Source organism: Stenella coeruleoalba (genome assembly GCF_951394435.1).
Source record: "Stenella coeruleoalba genome assembly, chromosome: 20".
Taxonomy (NCBI): Eukaryota; Metazoa; Chordata; class Mammalia; order Artiodactyla; family Delphinidae; genus Stenella; species Stenella coeruleoalba.
Genome location: NC_137166.1, coordinates 9,988,904 through 10,014,790, shown reverse-complemented (window position 1 = coordinate 10,014,790; position 25,887 = coordinate 9,988,904). Strand labels below are relative to the sequence as shown.

General features: G+C 42.0%; 1 protein-coding gene and 1 long non-coding RNA gene across 3 annotated transcripts in view; one reads left to right on the top strand and one right to left on the bottom strand.

Annotated features, from left to right (window-relative positions):
- The window catches only part of LOC307178707, a 369,464-nt gene that overhangs the window by 334,446 nt on the left and 9,131 nt on the right, over window positions 1–25,887 (bottom strand). The gene's annotated exons all lie outside the window — the stretch shown is intronic.
- CLEC3A (C-type lectin domain family 3 member A) lies at window positions 1,804–12,452 on the top strand. The gene is made up of 3 exons (XM_079908205.1): window positions 1,804–3,382; window positions 8,446–8,529; window positions 10,290–12,452. The coding sequence occupies exons 1-3, from the start codon at window positions 3,268–3,270 to the stop codon at window positions 10,679–10,681; spliced, it is 591 nt and encodes a 196-aa protein (XP_079764331.1). The 5' UTR covers window positions 1,804–3,267; the 3' UTR covers window positions 10,682–12,452.

Here is a 25,887-nt window from a genome sequence, read left to right as displayed (position 1 = left end):
TTAAGAAGACTCAGCGCTTTCACTGTGGTGGCCTGGGTTTAATCCCTGATAGGGGAACTAAGATCCCATAAGCTGCGCCATGCGGCAAAAAAAAAAAAAAAAAAAAAATTCATGGGACATTAACAGGGGAAGAATCCAGAACTGAATTTAAGCATCGCGAGTTTGAGATGTCTTTTGAAATACAATTGGAAGCATCACACGGGCAACTGGAGCTGTGAGTCTGGAGGAGGAGAGCCAAGTCAAGAGGTAAGTGTGGCAGAGTCCCAGACAGAGAATTTGAAGCCTTGAGACGGAATAAGGCCCACCTAAGGAGAGCGTGTAGAAGATTGGAGCATCCGGGAGGGAGTCCTAAGGAGGACCAGGCAATGGCAGTGAGAAAGAGGTGAATACTCAATTATTTAATTAAAACAAAAAACGTGGGCTTTAGTGAAATTGTCCTATATGCCACTGTAATGGTGGATACATGACATTACATTTATTTGTCCAAATCCACAGAGCTATCCAACACAAAAAGTGAGCCCTAATATAAGCTATAGACTTCAGTTAATAATAATATATCAATATTCATTCATCAATTATAACAAATATGCCACACACATGCAAGATGGTAACGATAAGAGAAACTGGGGGGCAGGGAGTGAAGAGGAGGTTTCTGGGAGCTCTCAGTACTCTCGGCTCAGTTTTTCTACAAATCTAAAACTGCTCTAGATACAAATGAACTTATTTACAAAACAGAAATAGACTCACAAACATAGAAAACAAACTTACGGTTACCAAAGGGGAAAGGGGGGATGGGGGCGATAAATTAGGAGTTTGGGGTTAACATACACACACTACTATTTATAAAACAGGTAAACAACAAGAACCTACTGCACAGCACAGGGAACTATATGCAATACTTGTAATAACCTATAATGGAAAAGAATCTGAAGAAATATATATATGTATAACTGAAACACTTTGCTGTACACTTGAAACTAACTCAGCATTGTAAATTAATTATACTTCAATTAAGAGAAGAGCTCGCTGATAAAAAAAAAAACCTGGATTTATTTATGGAAAAAAATAAAACTGCTCTAAAAAATAGTTTATTAATTTGAAAAGAAGAAAGCATGGGCTTTCAGATCTGGCAAACAGAAAACAATCCAAAAAAAGTGTCAGAGGCTTTCCCGGAAAGAGAAAAGAGCTTAAAACAGTATAGATCTATTCTGAAGAAAGAAGACCATGTTCTTATAAGCCTAGTTTGAACACAGCACAGATCAAAGATCTAAGAGGAATCATTAGCTTTCCACCACTGTTCTATAACTTGCAATCTCAAAGTAAAGGACCTGAGACGCTGGCAGAAAGCTTTTTGGATCAGTCACAAGATAACTGTAAAACATCGATCCTTTTCCCTTTTCAAATCAAAGCACATGTTTCCCAGATCAAGAGAGTCAGTCAGAACTAGAGTTTAAATTCTACTCCCACCCTTGGGACCTGAGTGACACTAAACCAATCCACTTAATTTTTCTGAGGCTCAGTTTCAATCATCTATAAAATGGAGAGAATGCAAAAAACTATACTCCGATATTTTTTTTTAAAAAAAATAGAATGCGTATCCCATGGGCTTGCTGTAAAGACCAGAAATATCTGCCATTACCATACTACTATAATTCATGGTCAGGATATTCAGGTATTATTGCTATTATCATCATCACTATTCTTATTAACCACTGGACATTATGCTAAGTGCTTGTAGTCACTGTCTCGTTTAATCTTTCCAACAGCCCTGTAAAGTTAGTAGCCCTAGTCCCACTATTAAGATGAGTAAAGACTCAGAGAGGTTCAGTGACTTGCCCAAGATCCCACAGCTGCTAAACAGATGAAAGAAGGACGTGAACCTGGCTCAGCTCGTTTCTACAACGCTCTCAAACGCCTACACGTAGATTGCCCACATTGGTACAAGGAGTTTACATTACAAGTAAAATCTTCATTTTTCATCTCACACTCACACCTCTACATCACGTTAGACTTTCCCACATCAGTGGTCTTCCTTTGATGTCAGTACACAGGTGGTCTACAAAGCGGCTTAGCAAGAAGGAAATGAAGACGGATTAGACTCATTTTCCTCACTAAAGTCCAGAAGGAGTCAATCGCCCCTCGATTCTTCCTGTATTGTCTCAAAAAAAAAAAAAAGATAAAATGGATTTGGTCCTTCAGACCTTCCAAAATCTGCAAACCCTGGCCTCCATCTGCACCTGGTCACCCAACAGTGATACGAACGGAGTCAGTTAGCGCGGAGGCCTTTCCCAGGGTCTACCTCACTCCATCTTGGTCGCACCCATGGAGGTCCCTTGCTTGTATCGCAAAAAGCCTGCCTGGTTCTCAGTACTTTTCCTTAAAGCCCATTGTTTGGGTAAGAATAATTATACCAAGTCTTTCATTATATTTCTCCGTTATTTCTGTACTTCCTTTGAAAGTGTTTTTTAGGTGTTTGGAAAAATTTCAAAGAAAAAAGTGTTGGTTGGTGGAGATATGCAAGATAACAACAGTTTACATGTTACTTTAATTCTTATGGAAAAAATTCACCGTCTTTCTTTTCTTTTCTTTCTAAGGTGTGTTTTCCCAAGAATCTAGTTCTTGGTGAATCTACAAAATCCTAACAGAAGGCCTTATACTTGATCACGGACTGTCCCCTTCGACCGCCTTCATTACTCCCTGCGAGCAAACCCTTCCCAAGTTCCGCATGAGCTGTGTAGTCACGTGAGTGTGAACAGACGCAGGTGGTGCTCTGGCATCACACACACACGCACGCACACAATAACCTTCCTAGATTTGTGTGTGTGTGTCATTGAATACATTTCCCAGAACATTAAGTGAACTTCAGACTGCCAAACCAAAGACTTAAATATTGGGGTCTTCACAGACAGACCCCATGCTTCCTGGACTTTAAATTTAAAAAAAAGAAAGAAAAAAAGACAAAAACGAAACCCTTAGTCCCTTAATAAACTCTGATATGCTCTGAAAAGGCAAGTCAAGTAGGAAAAATTTTACTAGGAGGAAAATTTTTTTTAAAGCCTAAAGAAGACACGAGAACAGGGGCCACCTTATGCTGCAGCCAGCAGAGGCATTCCAACATTCCCTCAGCAGGATTCCAGCCAACCTGCACAGTGTGCTTTTATAAAGGTGGCCCCAGGCACTTCAGGGCAAGATGTGGCTGGGAAGTCTACCTGCCCCCTCGTACTTCAGAGGAGCTGGCACAGTGGCTGTCAGACTTGCCTGAGAGCCATGGCAAAGAATGGACTTGTAATTTACATACTGCTTATCACCTTACTCCTGGACCAGACCACCAGCCACACGTCCAAGTTCAAAGCCAGGAAGCACAGCAAACGCCGAGTGAAAGGTAACGGGGTTTCTCCGTCCCACAAAACTCTAGGCTAGCTCAGGGCGGGGAGGAGCTGGACAATGCTCATTTCCAGATTCTTCAAGGACACCAGCTCTGGTGACCGTACCGTGGCTTCAGGTGCATATGGCGTTTTCAGGGGACTGAGTGACCTCTTAATTTTCTGGGACAGTTTGATATTTAAAGGAATCAAGTGGTAGGCTGTATTGTATATCTGTATTGTATTCTGTACTGTATATCCTTTGTCAGGTGAGCTTAGGCATGAGAATGTTCTTTGGAGGGTGATAACCTGGATACAACATCAGGTATTTGGAATGAGGGATCAAGTAGAAGAGACTGATTAACAGGGTATACCATTTCACTCGTAGATATTGTATGATGTTCACATATACCTGCAAGATAACTATAATCTTACTAAATGTGCACTAGAGGATAAAGCTATTGGTAATGTGACTTCCGTTTCATCATTAGTTATCATGTAGGTATATTTTCGTATCCCTGGCAATATAAGGACAGTCTACACTATATTTTTAAGATTTTAATGTCATAGAGAAGTTGAAACTCTTTCACTTAAAAATATTTCAACAAACAACGTCATGTAGCATTTGAAGACATTTTAATGCAAAACAATCTCCAAGCAAACCCAAATTTGGGGTGGCTTGAATTAGGTTAAGAGATTTAAAAAAAAAAAATCCTGCAAGGAACAATGATGATGGCAATGTATTTGCAATATGCTAAAACCAGATCAAAAGGAAAAGCATCAAGAAAAGTGTGGGGTGATGTTTTATCTCATCCTGAGTCATTTTCATATCAGGATATTTCAAGGTAAATATTAGGACACTATTTCCTTATCAATTTCACTTCACTAGTAACAAAACACACCAAAGATACAAATAACATTAAAGTCTTGATTTAACACAACACGAATGGCTGGTGGGTAAAAGGGAGCTTATCTTGCACCGTGTTTTTAAGATTACACAGTGCCCTTTTCCAGGAATATTTATTTATACACTTTAGGTCTGATGCAAAGTTTCTTTTTCTTTTTTTTTTTTTGCGGTACGCGGGCCTCTCACTGTTGTGGCCTCTACCGTTGCGGGGCACAGGCTCCGGACGCTCAGGCTCAGCAGCCATGGCTCACGGGCCCAGCCGCTCTGCGGCATGTGGGATCCTCCCGGACCGGGGCACGAACCCGCGTCCCCTGCATCAGCAGGCGGACTCTCAACCACTGCGCCACCAGGGAAGCCCTGATGCAAAGTTTCTTAAGTGGAATCTTTTTTCCTTATAAAATATTACACTCCTCTGTTATTCCTTTTAATGATAGATTAAAATATTTCTCATGAGTGATGAAGACAGGAAAAGGAGGGAGAGAAGATGTGGAATACTTTTGTTGCCAGCATTTGTTTACCATAAAGAAGGACTTAGCAAAGTGGTGACCACCCAGTAAGGATGCAGGGAGGTGTTTGAATATGTGAGTGTGTGTGTGTGTGCTGTGTGGGTGTTTCTCAGTTGCAGTTCAGGTTATTATGCCCTACCCTCCAAGACACACACACAAGCATGCTTTTGTTTGTTTTTTAACAGACTGGGTCCACATTTTAAATATCATCCTCCCAAAGCAGTTTTGCTCATTTTTGCCTTGAGATCCGAGAAAGTAGATTCTACAGTAAGTGAAACCATTAGCCTAAACTTGCTAAACATTTCTTTCCCCCATACATTTTAAAAATATTTTAAGTACCTGGAAAGAATACCAAAGTTTATGAAATCAAAAGCGAAAGCCATTTTTTCTCTCTCGATTCTTTCCACAGAATTACCCCCTATTAACTGTTAGGAGATAGTATCCCCAGAGTTTTCTTTAATGTCCGATTAAAAATTGATACTTTTAACAAAATAAGAGTTGGCTATCCAAAGTACTTGGCAGACAAATTAATTGATTTTATCTATTAAATCTTGGATAACCTTAAATATAAGGCATACCTCAGCCCTTTTAACAGCGGCATAATATTCCCTTATGGATGGGTCATGACTTATTTAATCTGTTCCCTCTTGGTGAACTTTTGTGTTCATCAAATCCATCCCGTTATGATCCAATGCCTCAGTGAACTACTTTGTAAACAGATATTGATCCCCATGCTAGAATATTGTGATGATACACTTCTAGAAGTAAAATTGTAGGTTAATTACACTGTCTCTCAAAATGGTAGCATGAACCCATGTTCTCATCTTCAGCGTACAAGAGCACCCATTCACACCTTGACAACCTGACATGCTATCATCAGGTTAAGCTGTGCCAGCCTAACGAAACCCAAAAACCTTTTAATTTGCATCTCTTTGATGGTTAACAAAGTTGAGGTATTTTTCATACGTTTACTGGTCATTTATTCCAGGAATTATTTTTGCATTCCTACCCTGTGTCTGCTTTTGGAGAACAACAATAATAGAATGAAAGGGAGCCTTTTTTAAAAACTTGAAATGGCAGTTGAGTGATTTAGCCCCAAAACCAAGCTCTCCCTGCTGCCTGCTTCATAGGCCTCAACAAATTAGCTGGGGCAATGCAAATTATGTTGTAGTCATGAATCAAAAATAAATTTTTTGATTGTGAAATAGTTGTTCCCTGTATTCATTGTCAACAAAACACATCCACATTTCTCACAAAGGACAGAAGCAGAAGCCAAGCCACCTGGATAACGACTTCCATAGTGATCTCCCAAGAGCCTAATAATAATTCATGTGTCTTCGTGTTAATTACAATGTTTACAGCTTCCCTGTGGAGGCCCTTTATTTAAATAGCATGGAGCAGGAAGCCAAGAGGGACTGGGGGTGACATTTGTATGGTTTACAACTTGTAACTTGGGAGGAAACTTCAGCAGTCTTTGCAAGTCTGGCCTCCAACAGGCGATGGCTTTGCATCCTGAAGGTACCCTTATATTTATGCTGGATTCTATGGTCCTGTTGAGGAAACCCTGAGCTACTGGACACTTTGAGAATTGATGTCCATCCCTGGATACCCCAGAGGCATTTCCTAACCCAAATGTGGAAACACCTGGCTTGTAAAGCATACGTTTAAGGGGAAAATGAGGGACTTTCCTGGCGGTCTAGTGGTTAAGACTCCCCACTTCCACTGCGGGGGGCACAGGTTCGATCCCTGGTCACGGAACTAAGATCCTGCTTGCGGTGCGGTGTGGCCAAAAAAAGAAAAGGGGTGGGAGGGTAAAGTGAAGCAGCACATTTGGCTTTGGTCCTGTCCTGAAACTCCCCATGTGGTATCCCCACGAAAAGGCAGCTAGGAACAGCCATACCAAGCTTCAAGCATCTTAGCTATTTGAGGCCATGTACTAGGGACCAACCAGGTAAAGGTGGTCACTGTGCAGAAGCAGACGGGAGGGGTGGGAAGAGAACAGACTTGAAGTCAGAGAGATTCAAATCCCAGCTCTGCACCTTACTAGCTGGGTGACCTTTGACAGGTTAATTCAGATTTCTGTGCCTCTCTTTCTCCTTTTGTGAAATGATAGCGTCCGTCTCATAGTAATACTGAAAGAATTAACCTCCCGGTGCACAGTATATGGTGGCTTTTAATATTTATTAAGATTTATTATAATTCCTGCCTTTGAAGAGCTCACAAGCTGTCAGTTTCTAAGACAGTCCCCATCAGGTCTGGATTTTTTATTTAGTTAAGGCTGCTCATTTTCTACTACTTACTTATACCCAAGGTTGGTAAAGGACAGCCACGAAGACTAACCTCATCCAGGGACATTCAAGACTAAGTAAATTGCTAATCCCTAATGCAGAAGCATTTTTAGAGCGCTTTTTATCACTGCCTTTCCCTGCTTCTCCGTGAAAATCACTGAACCCTGCTAGGAGCCACTATACCTGGAACATCAGCTGAGTACGGATACTGGGGACAGGGGACTTGGGGACCCAATTAAGTCTGAGTGTGAGTTCTACCACTTATCTGCCAATTTAGCTCGTTGAGTTCATTCTCATCCTTCAATGAGAATCTCATCTTCCTCCATTCATAACTATTTTTGAAGAGTAAATGAAAACACAGAAGTACTTTGTATGCCATAAAGTGTCCGTTCACTCAGCAAACATTATGAGAGTGATTATGTGCCAAGCATCACGTTAAACATCGGGAATACCATGGACAACCAGAGAGATGATATTAAGTAAGTAAAGGAAGACGATTATAGATTGCAGAAATTGTGCGGAAGAAAAATAAAGGTTCAAGGAAAGAGATCAGCCAGAGGGATGCCAATGTAAAGAGAATGATCAGAAAGTCTTCTCAGAAGAGGAAGAGGCAGGACAGGAATAAAGATGCAGACGTAGAGAATGGACTTGAGGACAAGGGGAGGGGGAACGGTGAGATGGGACGAAGTGAGAGAGTGGCATGGACATATATACACTACCAAATGTAAAACAGACAGCTAGTGGGAAGCAGCCGCATAGCACAGGGAGATCAGCTCAGTGCTTCGTGACCACCTAGAGGGGTGGGATAGGGAGGGTGGGAGGGAGGCTCAAGAGGGAGGGGATATGGGGATATATGTATATGTATAGCTGATTCACTTCATTATAGAGCAGAAACTAACACACCACTGTAAAGCAATTACACTCCAAAAAACATGTTAAAAAAAAAAAAGAAGAAGAAGAGGAGAACTTTAAGCTTGATAAGGAGATGGACAAGAGCTGGGCAAGAGTGTTCCAGGCAGAAGGAATACGAAAGAAGCATCCTGAGATGAGACAGATTGCTCTAGGATGCATCTGAAATCAACAAGTCTGAAGTCTGGTGATGGAGGGCGAGTCCCACAGGGTGGGGCTGGAGCAACAGACAGGAGCCCCATCCCCCAGAAGGACCTTCTAATATTATTACTCCCACCAAGCCCTTATACATCTTCCTGGATAACTTATTTTCATGCATTATTTTCCACGTACACTGGGCTCAGTTTCATCAAAATCACCCTCGCCTTAAATTCTGGATTCCAAAGCTTTATTTTATTTTGTTTTATTTGTATCTTATTTTAATCATATGCTTTTCATTCCTCCTATCCCGCCCTACCCTAAAATATCCTCAGAAAAGGATGGAGACCTGAAGACTCAAGTGGAAAAGCTCTGGAGAGAAGTCAATGCCCTGAAGGAAATGCAAGCCCTGCAGACAGGTGAGATCCCATCTCATCTCAAACGAGATGGGAAAAGAACCTGATTTGTCAGCAATTCAAACCATATAGAGAGTACGTGCTGAGTTGTAAGCGACATTTTTTTAAAAGAGACATTGACAAGCCAGAGACGTGTCCAGGAGAAAGGATCTAAAAGCTGGGGAGATGACTGTTTGGGGAAATTAGCTTGATTTTCCACTCCCTACTCCTGTAAATGGGTGGTATAGAAATAAAACCAGGCATTTCAATAATACATTTTAAAAGTCCGTCCATAATTCTTCTTTAATGGGCAATGAAAGAAAACTGAAGAAGTATTAACTAGCTAAAATAATCAGCATTATTTAGATGTTTACTAAGTGTCCATTGGGAGATCGCCGAGGTTGAACTAAACACAGGATCAGAGGACTCACTCCCGACAAGTAGGGCAACACATGCACAGAAGACCAGTGGTTAGAGCCACAGCTTGCCAGCAGAGGGCAGCATCCGGTGTTCCTTTTTCATGGAGTAGCGCTCCTGGCAGCCTATGCAGCTTGACCCACTGCTGTCCAGGAGCTACTCTGCTGGCTCCCAGGGCAAGGAAATGAGAGCCACACTAGGTAAGTTCAGGAACATCCCTGGCTTGTAAGGTTCACATCCTCAGGAATGAATACTCTCATGGCAACTCCAAAAGCAGAGCTTTGAGGGTCTCACAAGACAACTGCCCAATTATAAGACTTACTACCTTCAAGGAGGACTGAAGTTACAGTTTTCCATCAAGTATTTATAACTCCCAGGCCAGCTGTATGTTACTGATCCTGAGTCATTTTTACCATAAGCAACGTTGCCTAGTAACACTGGTGACAGGGCCCTTTATCAGGTTCCCAGGGGAACAGAATTAGAAAGTTAAAGGAGGGCCAAATGCGTCTGCAGAAGGGGAGAGTTTTGTTAACCCTCTAACCACAGTTGGGGACTATAATAATACTTTATAAACATTAACACATTAATCCTCCAACAATTTATGAGATGATGCTGCTATGATTATCCTCATTTTACAGATGAGGAAACTGAGGCACAGAGAAATTAAATAATTTTTCCAAAGCTTACACAGCTAGTAAATGTCAGAACTGACACCTAAGTCCAGGCACTACAGCCCTGGAGCCTGAGTCTCCAACGTTATGCCTTGAAACTATCTTTCTATTTGTTTTATCCTGGGTAAGACAAACAATATTACCAGGGCTCAGTTATCTGCATAAGAAAAGCCCTATCGCTCCACACGCAAACTCAGACTTCTGTTTTTGTTTGTTTTTTAATAATTGTGGCACACCAACCAGTTCCAAAAGTTCCAAGGAAATTCAGCACATAATGGAGCTACACAAACTAGGGAACATGTATATATATCCAAGCAGCAGGAGGCTAAAGGCCAGGGTTTAAGGCTGAGCCAGACCTGGGTTTCCGTAGTTGTTATCTTATGTGACGGGTAAGTCACCTTTGTATAGGCTAAGTTGTTTACAAGTAACAACTTCTTTAAGCTTCACTATCCTGCTATGTAAAGATGGGCATAATAAAAACTCACTTCATGGGATGGTTGTGATTATGACATGAGTTCATTTATGTAAAGTACTTGGCACAGTGTCTGACTCATACAAAGTCTTCAGTACATGCTAACTCACCATTGTCACTGCACATCATTCATTCCACAACTATTTACTGCTATTGGCCAGATCCAGTCCTGGATTATTATACTACAAAAGCATCTTAATATGTCAAATTTCACATCTTTACAGTCTGTCTCCGAGGCACAAAATTTCACAAGAAGTGCTACCTTGCTTTGGAAGGCTTGAAGCACTTCCACGAAGCCAACGAAGACTGCATTTCCAGGGGAGGGACGCTGGTTGTCCCCAGAAGCTCCGATGAAATCAATGCCGTCCGAGACTATGGTAAAAGGAGCCTGCCAGGGGTCAATGAGTTTTGGCTGGGCATCAACGACATGGTCACAGAAGGCAAGTTTGTCGATATCAATGGAGTCGCCATCTCCTTCCTCAACTGGGACCATGCACAGCCTAACGGTGGCAAGCGGGAAAACTGCGTCCTCTTCTCACAGTCAGCTCAGGGCAAATGGAGTGACGAGGTCTGTCGTAGCAGCAAGAGGTACATATGTGAGTTCACCATCCCCTAATAGACCCTTCTTGAATGTGTCTTCCAAGCAAGATCGGTCATGATTTATAGGCTGATGGATCCCAGGAATAAGTCAAAATTGTCCTCCCTCACGGGACTCTGTGTTCACAGGAATACAAGAGTCAGCCAGTTTGGCTACCACATTGCATTGTGATTTTGCCCTCCCTGGGGTATGGGGGAGCAGAAATAATGATCTAGCCGTGTACACACTGTTAAAGGGGCTTCTGCAAAATGGGCTCTCAGACCTTTCTCACTCCTGGTCCCTCCTACTTGTATCGACCAGGTTAGTGTTAAAAATACAACAGCCAGAAAAGCAAGCTTAGACGACCTGGAAGATTTTCTCTTAAAAGTTTAGGATATATTTGATTGATGAGGTGCTACATAATCCAAAAACTCTTCAGTCTGATGTTCAATCTATTCCATCCTAATGATAGTATCTTATTAGTCCATCACCCTTTCTTTGAGTTGCAGCATTCCCTGGTGGGACTAGTATCTTCTCTGTCACATCAAAACATGAACGTCTCAGAGAGGTTCTGATTTAATTCCATTTTCTTCAAACCCATCCTACTCCCCCCAGCCCTCCAGCCATATACACATCTTTTTTTTTTTTTTTTTTGGAAGTTCCAAGTAAAGATCTGGAAGGAAATATTAAGGCAGTATTGGTAACCCTAAGACAGAACAGAGTAGCAGATTGTATAGAAAAAGAAAATTTTAAGAAGTCTACTTTTTCCCTGCATTAACATGTTTACCTGACTTTATGAAATCAAGGGTGGATATGACATGTTAGTTTCCTTTTTTAACATATTTTACATACTTATATATATTTAACAATCATATATTTAAGTCTATTATGAGCAATCTATATTTGGAGGTTGAAAGCTGGATTTAAATAATATTATTTTGGAGTCACATGTCTATGTTATTTTTTATTATTCTGCTATTCCCACTAAATTGTTTCACTAGATTGTGTAAAGTAACGTCATTGCTTAATATGAAATTACGAAGTTAAGACTTGGGGGAAATGGGCTTCTTAGGAGCAAACAATCCTAAGTATATTCTGTTTTTCAAATAAATGTCTTTTTTTTTGTCTTTAAATGCTGATTGTGTTTTGGGAGCAAAATCCTTCTCTACAAACTTCAATTATGTATGCTTGGAATTAAGTTTTAGTTCTTTACATTGCACAATAAAGCCTGAATTCTGATCAATGTGGATGTATGTGGGTATTGATTACAGTTACTTAAACTATGTTGGTTTATATCAGACTTGGCAAAATTCAGGGGGAAATACCCTGGATTTAATCAAACCGGTGATTTAGATGTACTACAAGGATAGTTTTACTTGACAATGAAGAAGTAAAGTCCATGAAATTCCCTGGTGGTCCAGTGGTTAGGATTCAGCGCCTTCACTGCTGGAGCCTGGGTTCCATCCCTGGTCAGGGAACTAAGACCCCAGAAGCGGCACAGCGCAGTCAAAAAAAAAAGTCCAGGGAGAGGAGGAGACTTAAAAACAAAATTTGTATCTGCAATTAGTTTTGATTGATGCTGGCCAACTTCCTACGCCAACAGAACCACAGTCTCCTTAAAGATAATGACAATAATGAGATTCATAGATAGTATGAGTAGCATATTCTAGACACTGTGCTCAATTTTACATAATTCTCATTTATCTTTGGAACAATTTAGGGATTTAGGCTCTAGAATTATTTCACTTCACAAAAGAACAAACTGAAGAAGAGAGGTGTGGTAATTTGCCCTAAATCAGCCCCAGGATTAGTGAAGTTGTGACCAGAAGCCAACAAGTCGACTCAGATTCTACATCCTTAGCAACTCAGAAGGAGCTGTGACAAGGTCAAGTCTGTTCAAACAGGCAGTGGAAGTGGACTCTAATCCATCTCCCTGTCCCCTCATGTGGGGTAACAGTTTAGGCCAACACCTGACCTTGATGGGGCATTCAGTCTGAATCTGCTTCAGAAGGGTTAAATAAAGACAACTCCGGTTCACACAAGTCAGTGTCAGAGTTTGGGTACCTAGGAGATGGTGATAGATAGGGTCATGTTCCCCCAAATGCCCCAACCAGAAAGCTCAAGAGAAGCTTAATTCAAAGGAACAGAGGAAGGTTAGTTAGTGAGGGCAAATCAAGATGAGTTACCAAGACAAGGGGCAGATGGATGGGAGACAGAGCAAGATTGGAAGGAGTAGATTAAGAGATTATCTGGTTTGCCCAGGGTGAGACTCATGACCTTGACTTTATTACTCAGCCAACATATCGACCAGAAGTCACACCCACTCCTTGGAAGCTGCCTGGGCTATAACATAACGAATTCTGAAACTTGGTAGAAAGAGTGCCATGTGCAATTAGCAATGTCTCACAAGTTCATGATAGGAGGACACCAACATTTATACTACATAATTGTCATCCCTAGTATAAACCCTTGGCTTCCTGCAGTTATATTTAAAGTAGTCAAGTCCCTACAAGATTTACCAGAAAGCTGATTCTAATCTCTAAAGAAGTGTTTCTCAAGCATTCTTGTGCTTAAAAATCACATGGGAACCTTATCAACTTGCAGACCCGATAGATCGGGACTGAGGCCCCAGATTCTTCATTTCCTTTTTTTTGTTTGTTTTAATATATATTATTTATTTATTTATGGCTGCGTTGGGTCTTCGTTGCTGTGCGCGGGCTTTCTCTAGTTGCAGCGAGCGGGGCTACTCTTTGTTGCGGTGTGCGGGCTTCAGTAGATGTGGCGCACAGGTTTCAGTAGCTGTGGCTCGTCACCAGGGAAGCCCCCCAGATTCTTCATTTCTAAAAGCATCTGGTGCAAGCCAACAGGGCTGGACCACACGCCACAGTCTGAGAGCAAGTACCTAAAGCTGTAGCTACTTGCCCAGAGACAGTCTCTGCCGATTCCAGCAGTTTTGTTTCCCTTTAACTCAAGTCAAGGGTAGGATCTACAATTCATCTGTGTGAAGAACAATACTAAGAGCAATTTCTCTACCCATCACAGATGCTTCCATCCATATTGTTAAATGAGGTACAAAGTAAAAATCAATTAGTTAAAGGAAATAATAGTTGAGATTCAAATTAGGGATTCAAAGGAGAACATATCTCAAGGTTCAATGGGTCCTTTCTCTTCTCTAACAATGCTGAATAACATTTCTGAAATTAAAATTAAGATAGAAACTTTTTCCTGTTCTTACATTAGTGAGAACTTCCATAATCGTCACCAAATAAAGCACATCTAACGAATGAAGAAGCCCACCAATTTTAGCTACTTAAGTAACTAATCTGTTGTAAGAGATTCAAAGGGCGCCTACTAACTACAAAGCATCATGCTAGGTAACATGGAAGGACAGAAAGGAAGTAAGTTATGGTATCTGCCTAGTCCACAGGAGGAGAGCAAGACTCTCCACTGGAGTCTGAGAAGAAAATACTAGTAGCTCTAATTACATATGAAAGTTGTGAATTTACAGATTATTACTATCTAGTTTAACCTAAACTGAAACCCACAAAATGGGCACGGATTTAAATAAATTCCTGGAAATAAACACCAAATTGAATATACACTAATAAAAAAAATTGTGCACACACTCGAACAAGCACAGCTGACACTTCTACTGGTTCAGGGAGACATACAGAGCCCAGGCAAACCCAATGAGAATTTTTTGCAGTGGTTGCCAATGGACACTGGGAGTAATGAAACTTTTTTTTTGTTGTTGTTGGAGACACTAAATTGGGACAAAGTGAATTTAGGGCTCTGATAGAATACTTCCCTTCCAGTTGGATGCAATGTGCAGAATAATTATAACAAATATAAGCAGTGATGAGCAATGATAGGGCAGGAAGGGAAAAGGGGGAGAGGGAGAGAGAGAAAAAGAGAGAGAAAGGGAGGAAATGTGTGTGTGTGTGTGTGTGTGTGTGTGTGTGTGTGTGTGTGTGTGTGTGTTTTCACATAATGCTGAGTTTATCATTCTTAAGGCCCTGGTTTTTATTTCTGTAAATTCTATGAGAATTTGAGATAGTTGGAGTTTGTGTATCAGCCAGGATAGCCTAGGTTATGACCTCACCGAGCTTATATCTAGATAGGGAAACATACAATAAACAAAGAAAAAACAAAATCATTTCAGAAGATATGACAAAATGTCAAAAGACTGACATGACAAAATGGCATAACAAATGACACAATTAAAATGACAAAAGAATAAAATTAAAAAAGGAGATGAAAGATGGAGTGACTAGAGACACTGATGCCAGACAGAGTGAACAACTCTTTTAATACAGTGAAAGAGAGAATGGAAAAGAAAGTGACCTAGGAATCATCAGCGCAAAAGTCCAAGAGAGACCCTGAGAGAAATGACTTACCCCAAATCTCCCAGCAAGCTGGGGACAGGGCAGGGACTGGAATTCAATTTCCTGTCTCCCAATGCAGAAGCTGTTATCTTGCCAGCCCAGTTCAAGGTCATTTAAGGTCAAGGGACTTGGAGTCAGAAGACCTAGACTCCACACATGCTACATGTGTGATTTTAGGCAAGAATAAATTTTTGGGCCCCCACCTCCTCATCTATCAGTAGAAATGGCAGATCATCCACAGAACTGTGAGTTGAAATTTGAAAATACAATTTCTGAGCAAGCAAACACTCTGGATATGACATCTTTAAAAAAGAAGAGTTTTGCTCCGTAAAATAACCAAAACATCTCACGACAGAAAAATTTGCAGAGTAAGTAAAAACATTTAGAAATTATCCTGCATCTTGGTCTTTTTCACTCATTTATCCAGTTAATATTTATTAAGCACATGTATCCAGCAGCGTCTAATTTTACCACCATCCACGCAAAGCTGTAGAGGTTACATCATTAGGCAATGTTATATCCTGCTTTATTTTACTTAACCATTTTCCTAGCTTTTCCATAATGTACTTTCTATGGTTCCATAATATTCCAATGTGTTATTAATTGAGCACATACATGACTGCAATTTTTAATACATTTAAAAATGGAATTTTACTTAAACATCTCAATATAAATATTTAGTCTTTATATAAATAAATGGAAATTTTGCTATTCATTTTTCTCCTGTAAATAATGCTGTAATGAACATTTTGTGGCAATTTTCTTTCTTTTTGACTGTAGGTTTTTCTCCCCTATTGAGTTCCAGGGAATTCCCTGGCAGTCCAGTGTTTAAGACTCCATGCTTCTACTGCAGAGGACTCGGGTTGGATCCCTGGTCGGGGAGCTAAGATCTCCGCATACCACACGAGTGGCAAAAAGAAGAAAAAAAAATTCCAGAAGTGGAATTATTAAATAAAAGGGTAGGAATAACTTTAGCCACTTTGCATCATGGTGTGAAATTACTTTCCAAATAGATCGTGCAAACTGAAGAGGCAGCATGCCCTGTAATGCCACTAACTTTGGAGTCAGTTGGTCCTGCGTTTGTATACCAGCATCCATGCTCTGTGACCTGGAAGAAGTCATTTTACCTTGCTGAATACCTTCCCAATATGTAAATACACAATAAAAGTAAAACAATAATGTGAAGGGATTCATCGTATTTACCTTAGAAAATTGTTAGGATTAAAAATAGAGTTAGGGGACTTCTCTGGTAGTCCAGGGGTTAAGAGTCCACCTTCCAATGCAGGGGATGCGGGTTCGATCCCTGGTTGGGGAACTAGAATGCCACATGCCGCGGGGCAACTCAGCCCCGCGCATCTCAACTAGAGAGGCTGCGTGCCCAAACTACAGAGCCCATGCGCTCTGGAGCCCGCAACTAAGACCCTGATACAGCCAAAATAAACAAATAAATAAAAATTAATTAATTAATTAAAAAAATAAACAGAGTTAATTTTTCTTTTTTGGTAATAGTTGATTTCAGAAATATTAATTATTCAATTAAGCTAAGACAAAGAATGGGACTGTGGGGCTAAGAGAGGTGCCTGGAAGAAGCCTCACAGGTAGCAGGCAATGTTATTATGACATTTGGTATATGCATTTGGGTTACACAAATTCAAGCTGTGCTAAGAACTGCGAATAGAGATCAGCATTAAATTAAAAGTTACCTTAAAAAACCAGGATGGGGCTTCCCTGGTGGCGCAGTGGTTGAGAGTCCGCCTGCCGATGCAGGGGACACAGGTTCGAGCCCCGGTCCGGGAAGATCCCACATGTCGCGGAGCAACTAAGCTTGTGCGCCACAACTACTGAGCCTGCGCTCTACAGCCCACGCACCACAGCTACTGAGCCTGCGTGCCACAACTACTGAAGCCCGCGTGCCTAGAGCCAGTGCTCCTCAGCAAGAGAAGCCACCGCAATGAGAAGCCCACGCACCGCGACGAAGCTTGCCACAACTAGAGAAAGCCCAGGCGCAGGTATGAAGACCCCATGCAGCCAAAAAAATAAAAATAAAAATAAATAAAATAAAGTAGGTGTTACAACAAAGGAGTTTTAGAAAGTTTCAAGAAGTGACATCAGAAGGACAGACTCCGAGGGTGACTAGAGCCCTTAGCCTGATGAAGGGGTATACTTATCAGCACCCTCTTCTGGAACTTTTTATGTGTTTGGGTTGCCTCCCCGCTGACATCCCTAGGAGCCTTGAGAGAGGTGCGTGTGGAGGACTGAGGGAGGGATGGGGCCCTGCGCTGGGGAGTGGCTGCAGCTAAGGATACGCGGAGACAGCCCGGGAAAGTCCTGGGGAAGAAGGTGCTGGGCGCCTGGGCACGCTACTAGCCGTGCTGCTTCAGATGGTGGTCAAGGTGGCCGTGTACGGGCTGCGGCGAAGCGCCCACCGGCAGTACCCGGTACCCAGTCGGGGCGCCGGGAGGATGGGACTGGCTGCAGCGCTCGTCGCTGTCCACTCGGGCCGGGTGCTGAAGCTGACCAGGCAGGACGCACGCGCACCCGCAGCAGATTGCTCTAGACTTCGGAAGGGTCCGCTTCCTCCCGCCACTGGGAGTGGGCTTCGATAACGGGGAGGGCTGCTGGCGCAACCGCCAGGCCACTTTTTCATCCGGCTTGGCGTCTTCCAGGAGCACCTGCTCAGCTTCCTGGAGAGAAAGGGGCAGCGGTCTGGCTTCCGCCTTCTCTGGGCACCAAGCTGAGGAAGGGTCTGGGAAAACTGACTGCTCCCTGCCTTAGCCTCTCGACCCCCAACACCAACTGACCACAGGGATCTACTGACAACTGATGGACAAGACTGCCGTCTCTCCTTGCCTTGTAATGGCAAAGCTAATTATCAAACCAGGTTTACAACAGGGAGCAAGCAACCCACAAACTGACTCAGTTTCCTCATCTGTAAAATGCAGATAATATTTCATAACATCTAGAAAATGGAATAATATTCCCACTTAATTAAAGTTCTTGTGATCACTTCATGAGACACTGCAGGCAGAAAGGCATTGCACAGTCTGTTGCTCATAGGAGATGCTTAGAAAATGAAAATTATCATCAGCTGCAAACTGAGTTCCAAGAACTAGGGAGAGAAGGGCCCTCACCTTTTTAGAAGCAAGTGCTCAAAAATCAAATATCAGGTGGCTCTGAGACAAGAAATTTCCTGAGTATTCAGAGAACAATGAGATGAAGATTAAAATGACAGAAGTTTTTTCCAAGGTGTAGATTTAGCCAGAATAAGCAACCAAATCAGCCCTAGGGTTCCCCTTTGAAGAGTGAACACTCAATTTTAATATTTGTTGTCTTTTAGCATGATATCATTTGGGGGAAAAATGCCAGGGTACTATTTAACCTTATAACAGTATGGCTTTTTCACTAATAAAACCTTATATGGCAGGGACTTCCCTGGTGGTCCAGTGGTTAAAAATCCACCTTCTAATGCAGGGGACGCAGGTTCCATCCCTGGTCTGGGAACTAAGATCCGACATGCCACCGGGCAACTAAGCCTGCACGCAGGAACTACTGAGCCCGTGCCCGCAACTAAGACCTGAGGCAGCCAAATAAATAATAAATAAATAAATATTTTTAAAAAACTTATATGGCATGACAAGCCATGATTTTTGTTTTAAATTCTTTGCGTCCCACTGTGTGATAACTCAAATATTTTATTTTGTTTTATTTTATTTCATTTCATTTTTTGGCTGCACCGAGCAGCTTGCAGGATCTTAATTCTCTGACCAGGGACTGAACCCAGGGCCAATGTCAGTGAAAGCACTGAGTCCTAACCACTGGACAGCTAGGGAATTTCCCACTATGTCATTTTAGCAATGAGGAAATTAAGGCTCAAGAGATGAAGTAATTTGTTAAGGCTACAAAGGTTGGAAGTTGCAGAGCCAGAATTAAAGTCCTTATCTGGATGACTCCAGGGCCAGTGCTCTTCCTAACAATGCATGCTGCCACTCCCCTCTGGTGGCATGCCACAGATTAAAATTAATATTAACATGTGGCTATATTATCTAATTAATCTATTAGTACTATTAACATGTACTCTCAGATTTATGTAGATAAGTCAAGAGAGCAGGCTTTCAAGGTCAAACACACAAGGAGATCAAGCAGGAGTAACTTACAACAGATTAATGTTGTTTATAGCTGTAACTGACAGAACTTTCACAGAAATCAAAAACACAACAGACCCTGGTCACCTGAAATGCACAAATCATTTTGTCCACATAACACAAATATTTATTAAATTTACAACAGATCAGGCCCTGGTCTAGATTTTTAGACATGCAGCCATTACCAAAAACACATGATTGAAAAGGAATACATTAAATTGCTAATAGCTGTTACCGCTGGGTGACAGGATTTTATGTGTGAATTTTACTTTCTTCTTTGTTTTAGTTATTTTGCATGCTTTCTAAAATCAGCACCTATTAATAGACCCACAGCCATACAAAACAAACCTATGGTCACCAAAGGGAAAAGGAGGGGAGGGATAAATTAGCAGTTTGGGATTAATATACATACACTACTATATGTAAGATAAATAACCAACAAGGACCTACTATATAGCACAGGGAGCTATACTCAATATTTTGTAATAACCTATAAGGGAAAAGAATCTGAAAAAGAATATATATAAAGCTGAATCACTATGCTGTACACCTGAAACTAACAAAATGTTGTAAATCAACTATACCTCAATAAAACATTTTTTAATTAAAAATTAAAAAATAAAATGAGCATCTATTACTTTTTTTTTTTGGCTGCTTTGGGCCTTTGTTGCTGCACGTGGGCTTTCTCTAGTTGTGGTGAGTGGGGGCTACTATTCGTTGCGGCGCGCAGGCTTCTCATCGCAGTGGCTTCTCTTGTACGGAGCACGGGCTCTAGGCACGCGGGCTTCAGCAGTTGTGGCAGGTGGGCTCAGTAGTTGTGGCACTCGGGCTCTAGAGTGCAGGTTCAGTAGTTGTAGGGCACAGGCTTAGTTGCTCTGCAGCATGTGGGGTCTTCCCGGACCAGGGCTCAAACTCGCATCCCCTGCACTGGCAGGTGGATTCTTAACCACTGCGCCACCAGGGAAGCCCCTCTTAATAGAGGCTTAATAGGGGCTTTTAAATTGAGAAAAAGTTTTATATATGTAAGTGGACTTCAATGGACCAATTTAATTTTGATACTTTGGTGCCTGTCAAACACGTGCTACAATTACCCCTACTGACTCACTTAAAAGCTTAATATTTCAGTAACTGAGGTTTCCATTGATTTAAGTTGCAGCTTACTTTGTAGGAAAAACAAAAACTTTTAGCAGAGTGTGTCCACCAATTCAAAGGAAGGGGGTGGGGCAAAGAGAAAGAGAAAAATAGTCCTGTGAAGTAGAAACAAAGTGTTAAGAACTTTTTCATTTGCCAGTAACGTGGATCCGGTACCCAAAAACCAGCCTTCATCCCAAGTTCCAATGTAGGGAGTGGGTTATGACAGTGGAGACTCAGTCCTGGAAGAGTGGAGCAGAAAGCAACTCATGACAAATTTTGTAGGGAAATTCTGACCAGAAGCAACATACACTTTCCTCCTTTCATTTCTTTTAAATATTTTCCACTAAGTTACTTTTTCCTAGCAATCTGTTCACAACAGAAGAATAAGAGCTCAGTCAAGAGGTGTAAGTCAAGAAGTTATGGGGGACTCCCCTGGCAGTCCAGTGGTTAGGACTCCACTCTCTCACTGCTGAGGGCCAGGGTTCAATCCCTGGTTGGGGAACTAAGATCTCACAAGCTGTGCACTGTGGCCAAAGGAAAAAATAAAAAATTACAGAAGGAAAACTTAAAAATTCAAGAGATTCTTTCCCCAAATCCAAAAATTACCAAATAAGAAACTAATCCTATTCACAGGCATCTTCAGAAAAGGACGTTCTTGGCAAACAACATCTCTCCAACTTCAGAGAGGGGAAATCCTCTTTTATGCTTAATTTACATTCTTCCTGCTGTCTTTGTAGCCTACTCTTACCCCCCACCCCTACCCCACCCACTGTGGAAGGTTTCTGTTTCCTTTCTGTATTTTAGAGCATTAAGTGTTTTTATTGTTTTAGCGTCTTAAAAGTCTCTTTTTGCTGAGGAAGTACGCGTGTGTGTGTGGTGTGTGGTGTGTGTGTGATAGGGTGAGATCTGTAGTACCAGTAATGTAGACTATGTGAAAGGCTTAAGTTGCTCTTTTTCCCGCAGAAAAATTAAAGCTGATGGTCTGGTTAAGATTGGTGTGTTAGCAATACCTAATGATAGTAAAGATTGTGTTGGAGTTAAATGTCTCTGTACAAATGGCAAGGGCACAAGCAGACATTTCCTGAGCTCTGTGGAGATTTATTCAAGCATGTCTGGCTTGGTTGAACTAGAGCTTTTGGTATTTGTTGGTGATTTTCCATGTTAAGAAACTTCCTTTTCATCTGATGAATGTTATAGGGGTCAAAGGTCAAACAACTCATTAAAATTAACAGCAGCCCTGAATGAATGAACAACCGCCAGCAACTAGAGAGGGAAGTTATATCAGGTTGGCAGCTCTCTAAGCAAAAGATCTGTGTCATTAGGGGATAAAACTTACTTGGCTGAACTGCCCAGAAATAAAAGATTTCTGTGGTTTAGCAGTTGTTAAGTTGGTGGCACAGAAAGAATAATCACTCTTGATATGAGATGCAGTGCAGTAAAGTACTAAGGCTCTGAGGTCGGACAGACCTAGGTACCAATCAAGGTTCCTTACTTCCTAGTTAACTATCAAACTTGCCTGAGTTTATTGGGGCAAGTTAACTTCTGCAAGGCTCATTCTCTCATCTGTACGTGGGAATTATAATAGTACCTGCACCTCTGGGTTATTGTGAAAATTGAATAAGACACTGTCCATAGGCGCCTTAGCAGATGTCTTTAAGTACCCAATGGATGCCAGTTATTCTTATTCTTCTCTGCTTGTGTCATCCCACTGTGAGCCCATCTTCCCAACTGTAGAGAAGATGACCTCCACCCCCGCCCCCACACATACTCTACCCTAGGCATCTGCTGGAGTCTCCAAGGGGACCAAAGTATTAGTCAGGCCCCTGGAGACAATTCTCAGCTCCCCTGTAGCCAGGTTCTCAGATCCCAAATCCTGTGTGCTCACCCGCTATGACAAACATTGGAAAGTAGCCTAATGTAAGGGAAAAGAGGAGGAATTAGTCAACCTGAGTTCACCTAAGGAGCTCTACCAATGACTAATAGCCAGGTGAAATGAAGCAAATTTCTTAACTCCTCAGATACTAAGTTTCAGATATCTGTAAACACTGGGTATGCTTGTACCAAGCTCAAAGGAGTATTGTCGGAACTTTAGACGGGATGAGATGTGTGGATGTGTCAAGCACGATGTGTGCGGCACAAAGGAAAGGTTTACTTAGCACCAGTTTGCTTCCTGGCACTGAGTTTTGGGGCAGTCCTATTCTGAGGGCTCCCAATCCAGACCATGAACCTTTGGGGTACCCCTAAAATAATCAGTAAGTGGAAACCTATGCAGAAGGTAGTCATTTATTCCCACAAACATAGTATGTGTGCTTATTACACAGCAGATAATTGTGCAGTCATAGAGTGGTAGGCTTGAAAGTCTAGGACTAAAGAGGCAGCATGGGCATAAAGATGCTCTGGACATGTGTCAATATATGAGGGCAGGCTGAAAAGATAATGGGGAGGGGATATGTTGATTATTAAATTACCCGAGTGGCACTGATTGTCAGTCCCTTTCTCCCAGCTTCATTTTCCTTCCTAGAAAAAAGAAGGAACTCTGACTAGAGTATTCTTCCCAGATCTTCCAACTCTCAAAATTCTGCCCTTGACCTTTCCTTTCCAAGACAATGGCATGGGCTTGGGGGAGGGAGCAGAGAGCCTCTTCAGCCCTCTCTTCTCTCCTTCATCCTCCTCTGATATTTATTCCCCTAGATATGAACAGTCCCCTCTCCCAGGCTTAAAGTTAAAAGGAATTTCCAGGGTCTTCCTTCACCATTCAGAGAATTCCTTAAGAAAGGAGTGAGGAAGGGCCCTACAGTATAAACAAGAACAAGTGCATCAATGGACTTTATTTATTTTTTTTTTTGCAGTACGCAGGCCTCTCACTGCTGTGGCCTCTCCTGCTGCAGACCATTGCAGAGCACAGGCTCCGGACGCACAGGCCCAGCGGCCACGGCTCACGGGCCTAGCCGCTCCGCGGCATGTGGGATCTTCCTGGACCGGGGCACGAACCTGTGTCCCCTGCATCGGCAGGCGGACTCTCAACCACTGCGCCACCAGGAAACCCCCGATGGACATTATTAAATATACTTTACCACTTGTTTTCTATGTGACCAAGGAGAAGTTCCTCAAAGTCTCTGAGCTTCAGTTTTCTGGTTTTACTAACAACAAAAAAAGTCATCTGAGGGAATGGACAATAGCAACCTCAGAGTGCTGAGAGGTAAAAAGGATGATATATGTTTTTAATAGCCTGACACAAAGAAATTGCCCAGTAAGTGTTCACTTCCGCTGCCTTTATTTATTTTTATTCTTATTATTTTTTTTTGGCCACACGGCATAGCTTGTGGGATCTTAGTTCCCCAACCAGGGGTCAAACCCAGGCTCATGGCAGTGAAAGTGCTGCGTCCTAACAACTGGACCACCGCGGAATTCCCATCCGCTGCCTTTAAGTCTCAAAGGGACTGGAGGCCTATTGAGATTACAGATAAATCATTTTTTATATACCCTATAGACCTTGCACATAGCCTGGTATAATACATTATAGAAATATGTGCAGGATGGTTTAAAACACAAACATATTTTAAAACAGGGCAAAAGCTCTCAGCACGATGCCCAACGCTCAGATGAGCAGAGAAGAACTGCGTCGGGCCACGAAGGTGCGGTCCAATTGCCAGATGCACGCTGTTATGATGGATCAAGATTTGCCATTTTGTCACCCACATGACACACCACAGTCCCTGGACTCATATTAAGTATCAACCCAGGACCAATTTTTAGCAAAATCAGGAAAAAACAAGTAGTAGACATCTGAGTAACAAAATAGGAAAAAAAGAGAGTCTTGGTTTTTTTGTTGTTGTTTTCTAAACCAGTGGTCCTGTATTTTGAGGGGTTTACAAAGCCCATCAAGGAAGTGTGAGCCCTTCTCCCATAAAACACATGTATGCACATACACAGCCACTTGGTACACAGCGTCAGGGCCTCGTGAGTGCCACTTTGGAATCCTCTACTTCAATCTGTTTAGACTCTAAATCCAAACTTTGTAGCCATACCAGATGTTTGTCAGGCCACTATGGACATCTGGCAATGCATGTGCAAACAGTTAAATTGCATTGATTTTGGAGACTCAGCTGTGCCCTAACAAGTAGCTTGACGCTCTCCGAGTATAAGATTTGTACACTAGCCATGTTGACAATCCAGGAAAGTTCTTACTAAACTGCTCAGAAGATCCTTTGCACTTTACAGCTCAACTGCTCCTGAAAAGAGTTTACAGATGTTTCTCCTGGCAGTGAGGTAAGCTGAGGCGCCAGGGAGGGTCATCAGAAAGACTCTACCCCTGTGAGCCCAGGTCACCAGACAGAGTCCACCCTTCTCATTAAGCAGAGTTAAGACAGGGAAGCTTTAGGGACTCCCCTGGTGGGGCAGTGGTTAAGAATCCACCTGCTAATGCAGGAGACACGGATTCAAGCCCTGGTCCAGGTAGATCTCACAGGCCGCAGAGCAACTAAGCCCGTGCGCCACAACTACTGAGCCTGCGCTCTAGAGCTCGTGAGCTACAACTACTGAAGCCCGCGTGCCTAGAGCACGCTCCGCAACAAGAGAAGCCACTGCAATGAGAAGCCTGTGCACCTCAACGAAGAGTAGCCCCTGCTTGCTGCAACTAGAGAAAGCCGGCGTGCAGCAACAAGGACCCAACACAGCCAAAAATAAATAAATAAATAAAATTAAGAAAAATGAAAAAACAGCAGGAGGAATCCCCACAATGCCTTTTAGATACAATTTAATTATGAGCTTAGTGAGGACAGGCCCTGTCTCTATCAGGTTGGAATAATTTTTTTAAAAAAAGGTCCTCAAAGTCTTCAAGTATTAAAAAGTATTCAGATCAGTTCAGACCATGTTAGGATTCTCAGACCACTGTAGGATTCTTAGTTAACATGATGTATTAAAACACTGTGAGAAAACAATCTCAAATAATATTTTAATTTTTGAGTTAAACTGCTTTTTATAAAATAAATCTTATGTCCAAACTATATGTTAACTGGATTGATTATGAAATCAAAATAATATTAGTACATTTTAATATATGTGGGAAAAAAAAAGTCTCCACTCCAGTTAACAGGATGGAGTGAGGCTGGCAGGGCTCCTATGTCACCCTTTGCCATTTACTATCTGCATGGCCTAGGACGAGCGATAACAGCCTTGTAGTAGATGTGGTGGTGCAAACAGATGCCCTTCTGGGATGTAGGTACTCATCCCAGCTGCTGGAATTGTTGCTCACAGCTGCTCACAGATGAAGCCCTCCTGAGGAATTGCCCTTGACTAAAGGGAACTGTTTCACTCAAGTTTATGCCCTGTCCCGGGGCAGTCTACACTGATGATGAGACACAAAGACCTGGCCCCTTGCCTTAATTCTGGGGGAACATTTACATCTTAGAGAAACAGAGAAAGGATGTAAGTTTCCCCAAGAAGGGCTTTTGTTTTTTAAATAGGTATCTTTTAATATCTGCAAGACTTCTGAGATGAACAGGGAAGGTTTTGGTATTGGTAAAGTAACAGGTGGGCTTTGAATTTGTTTCTAGTGCCATACTTTTGTTCTTGTAAAAACTCA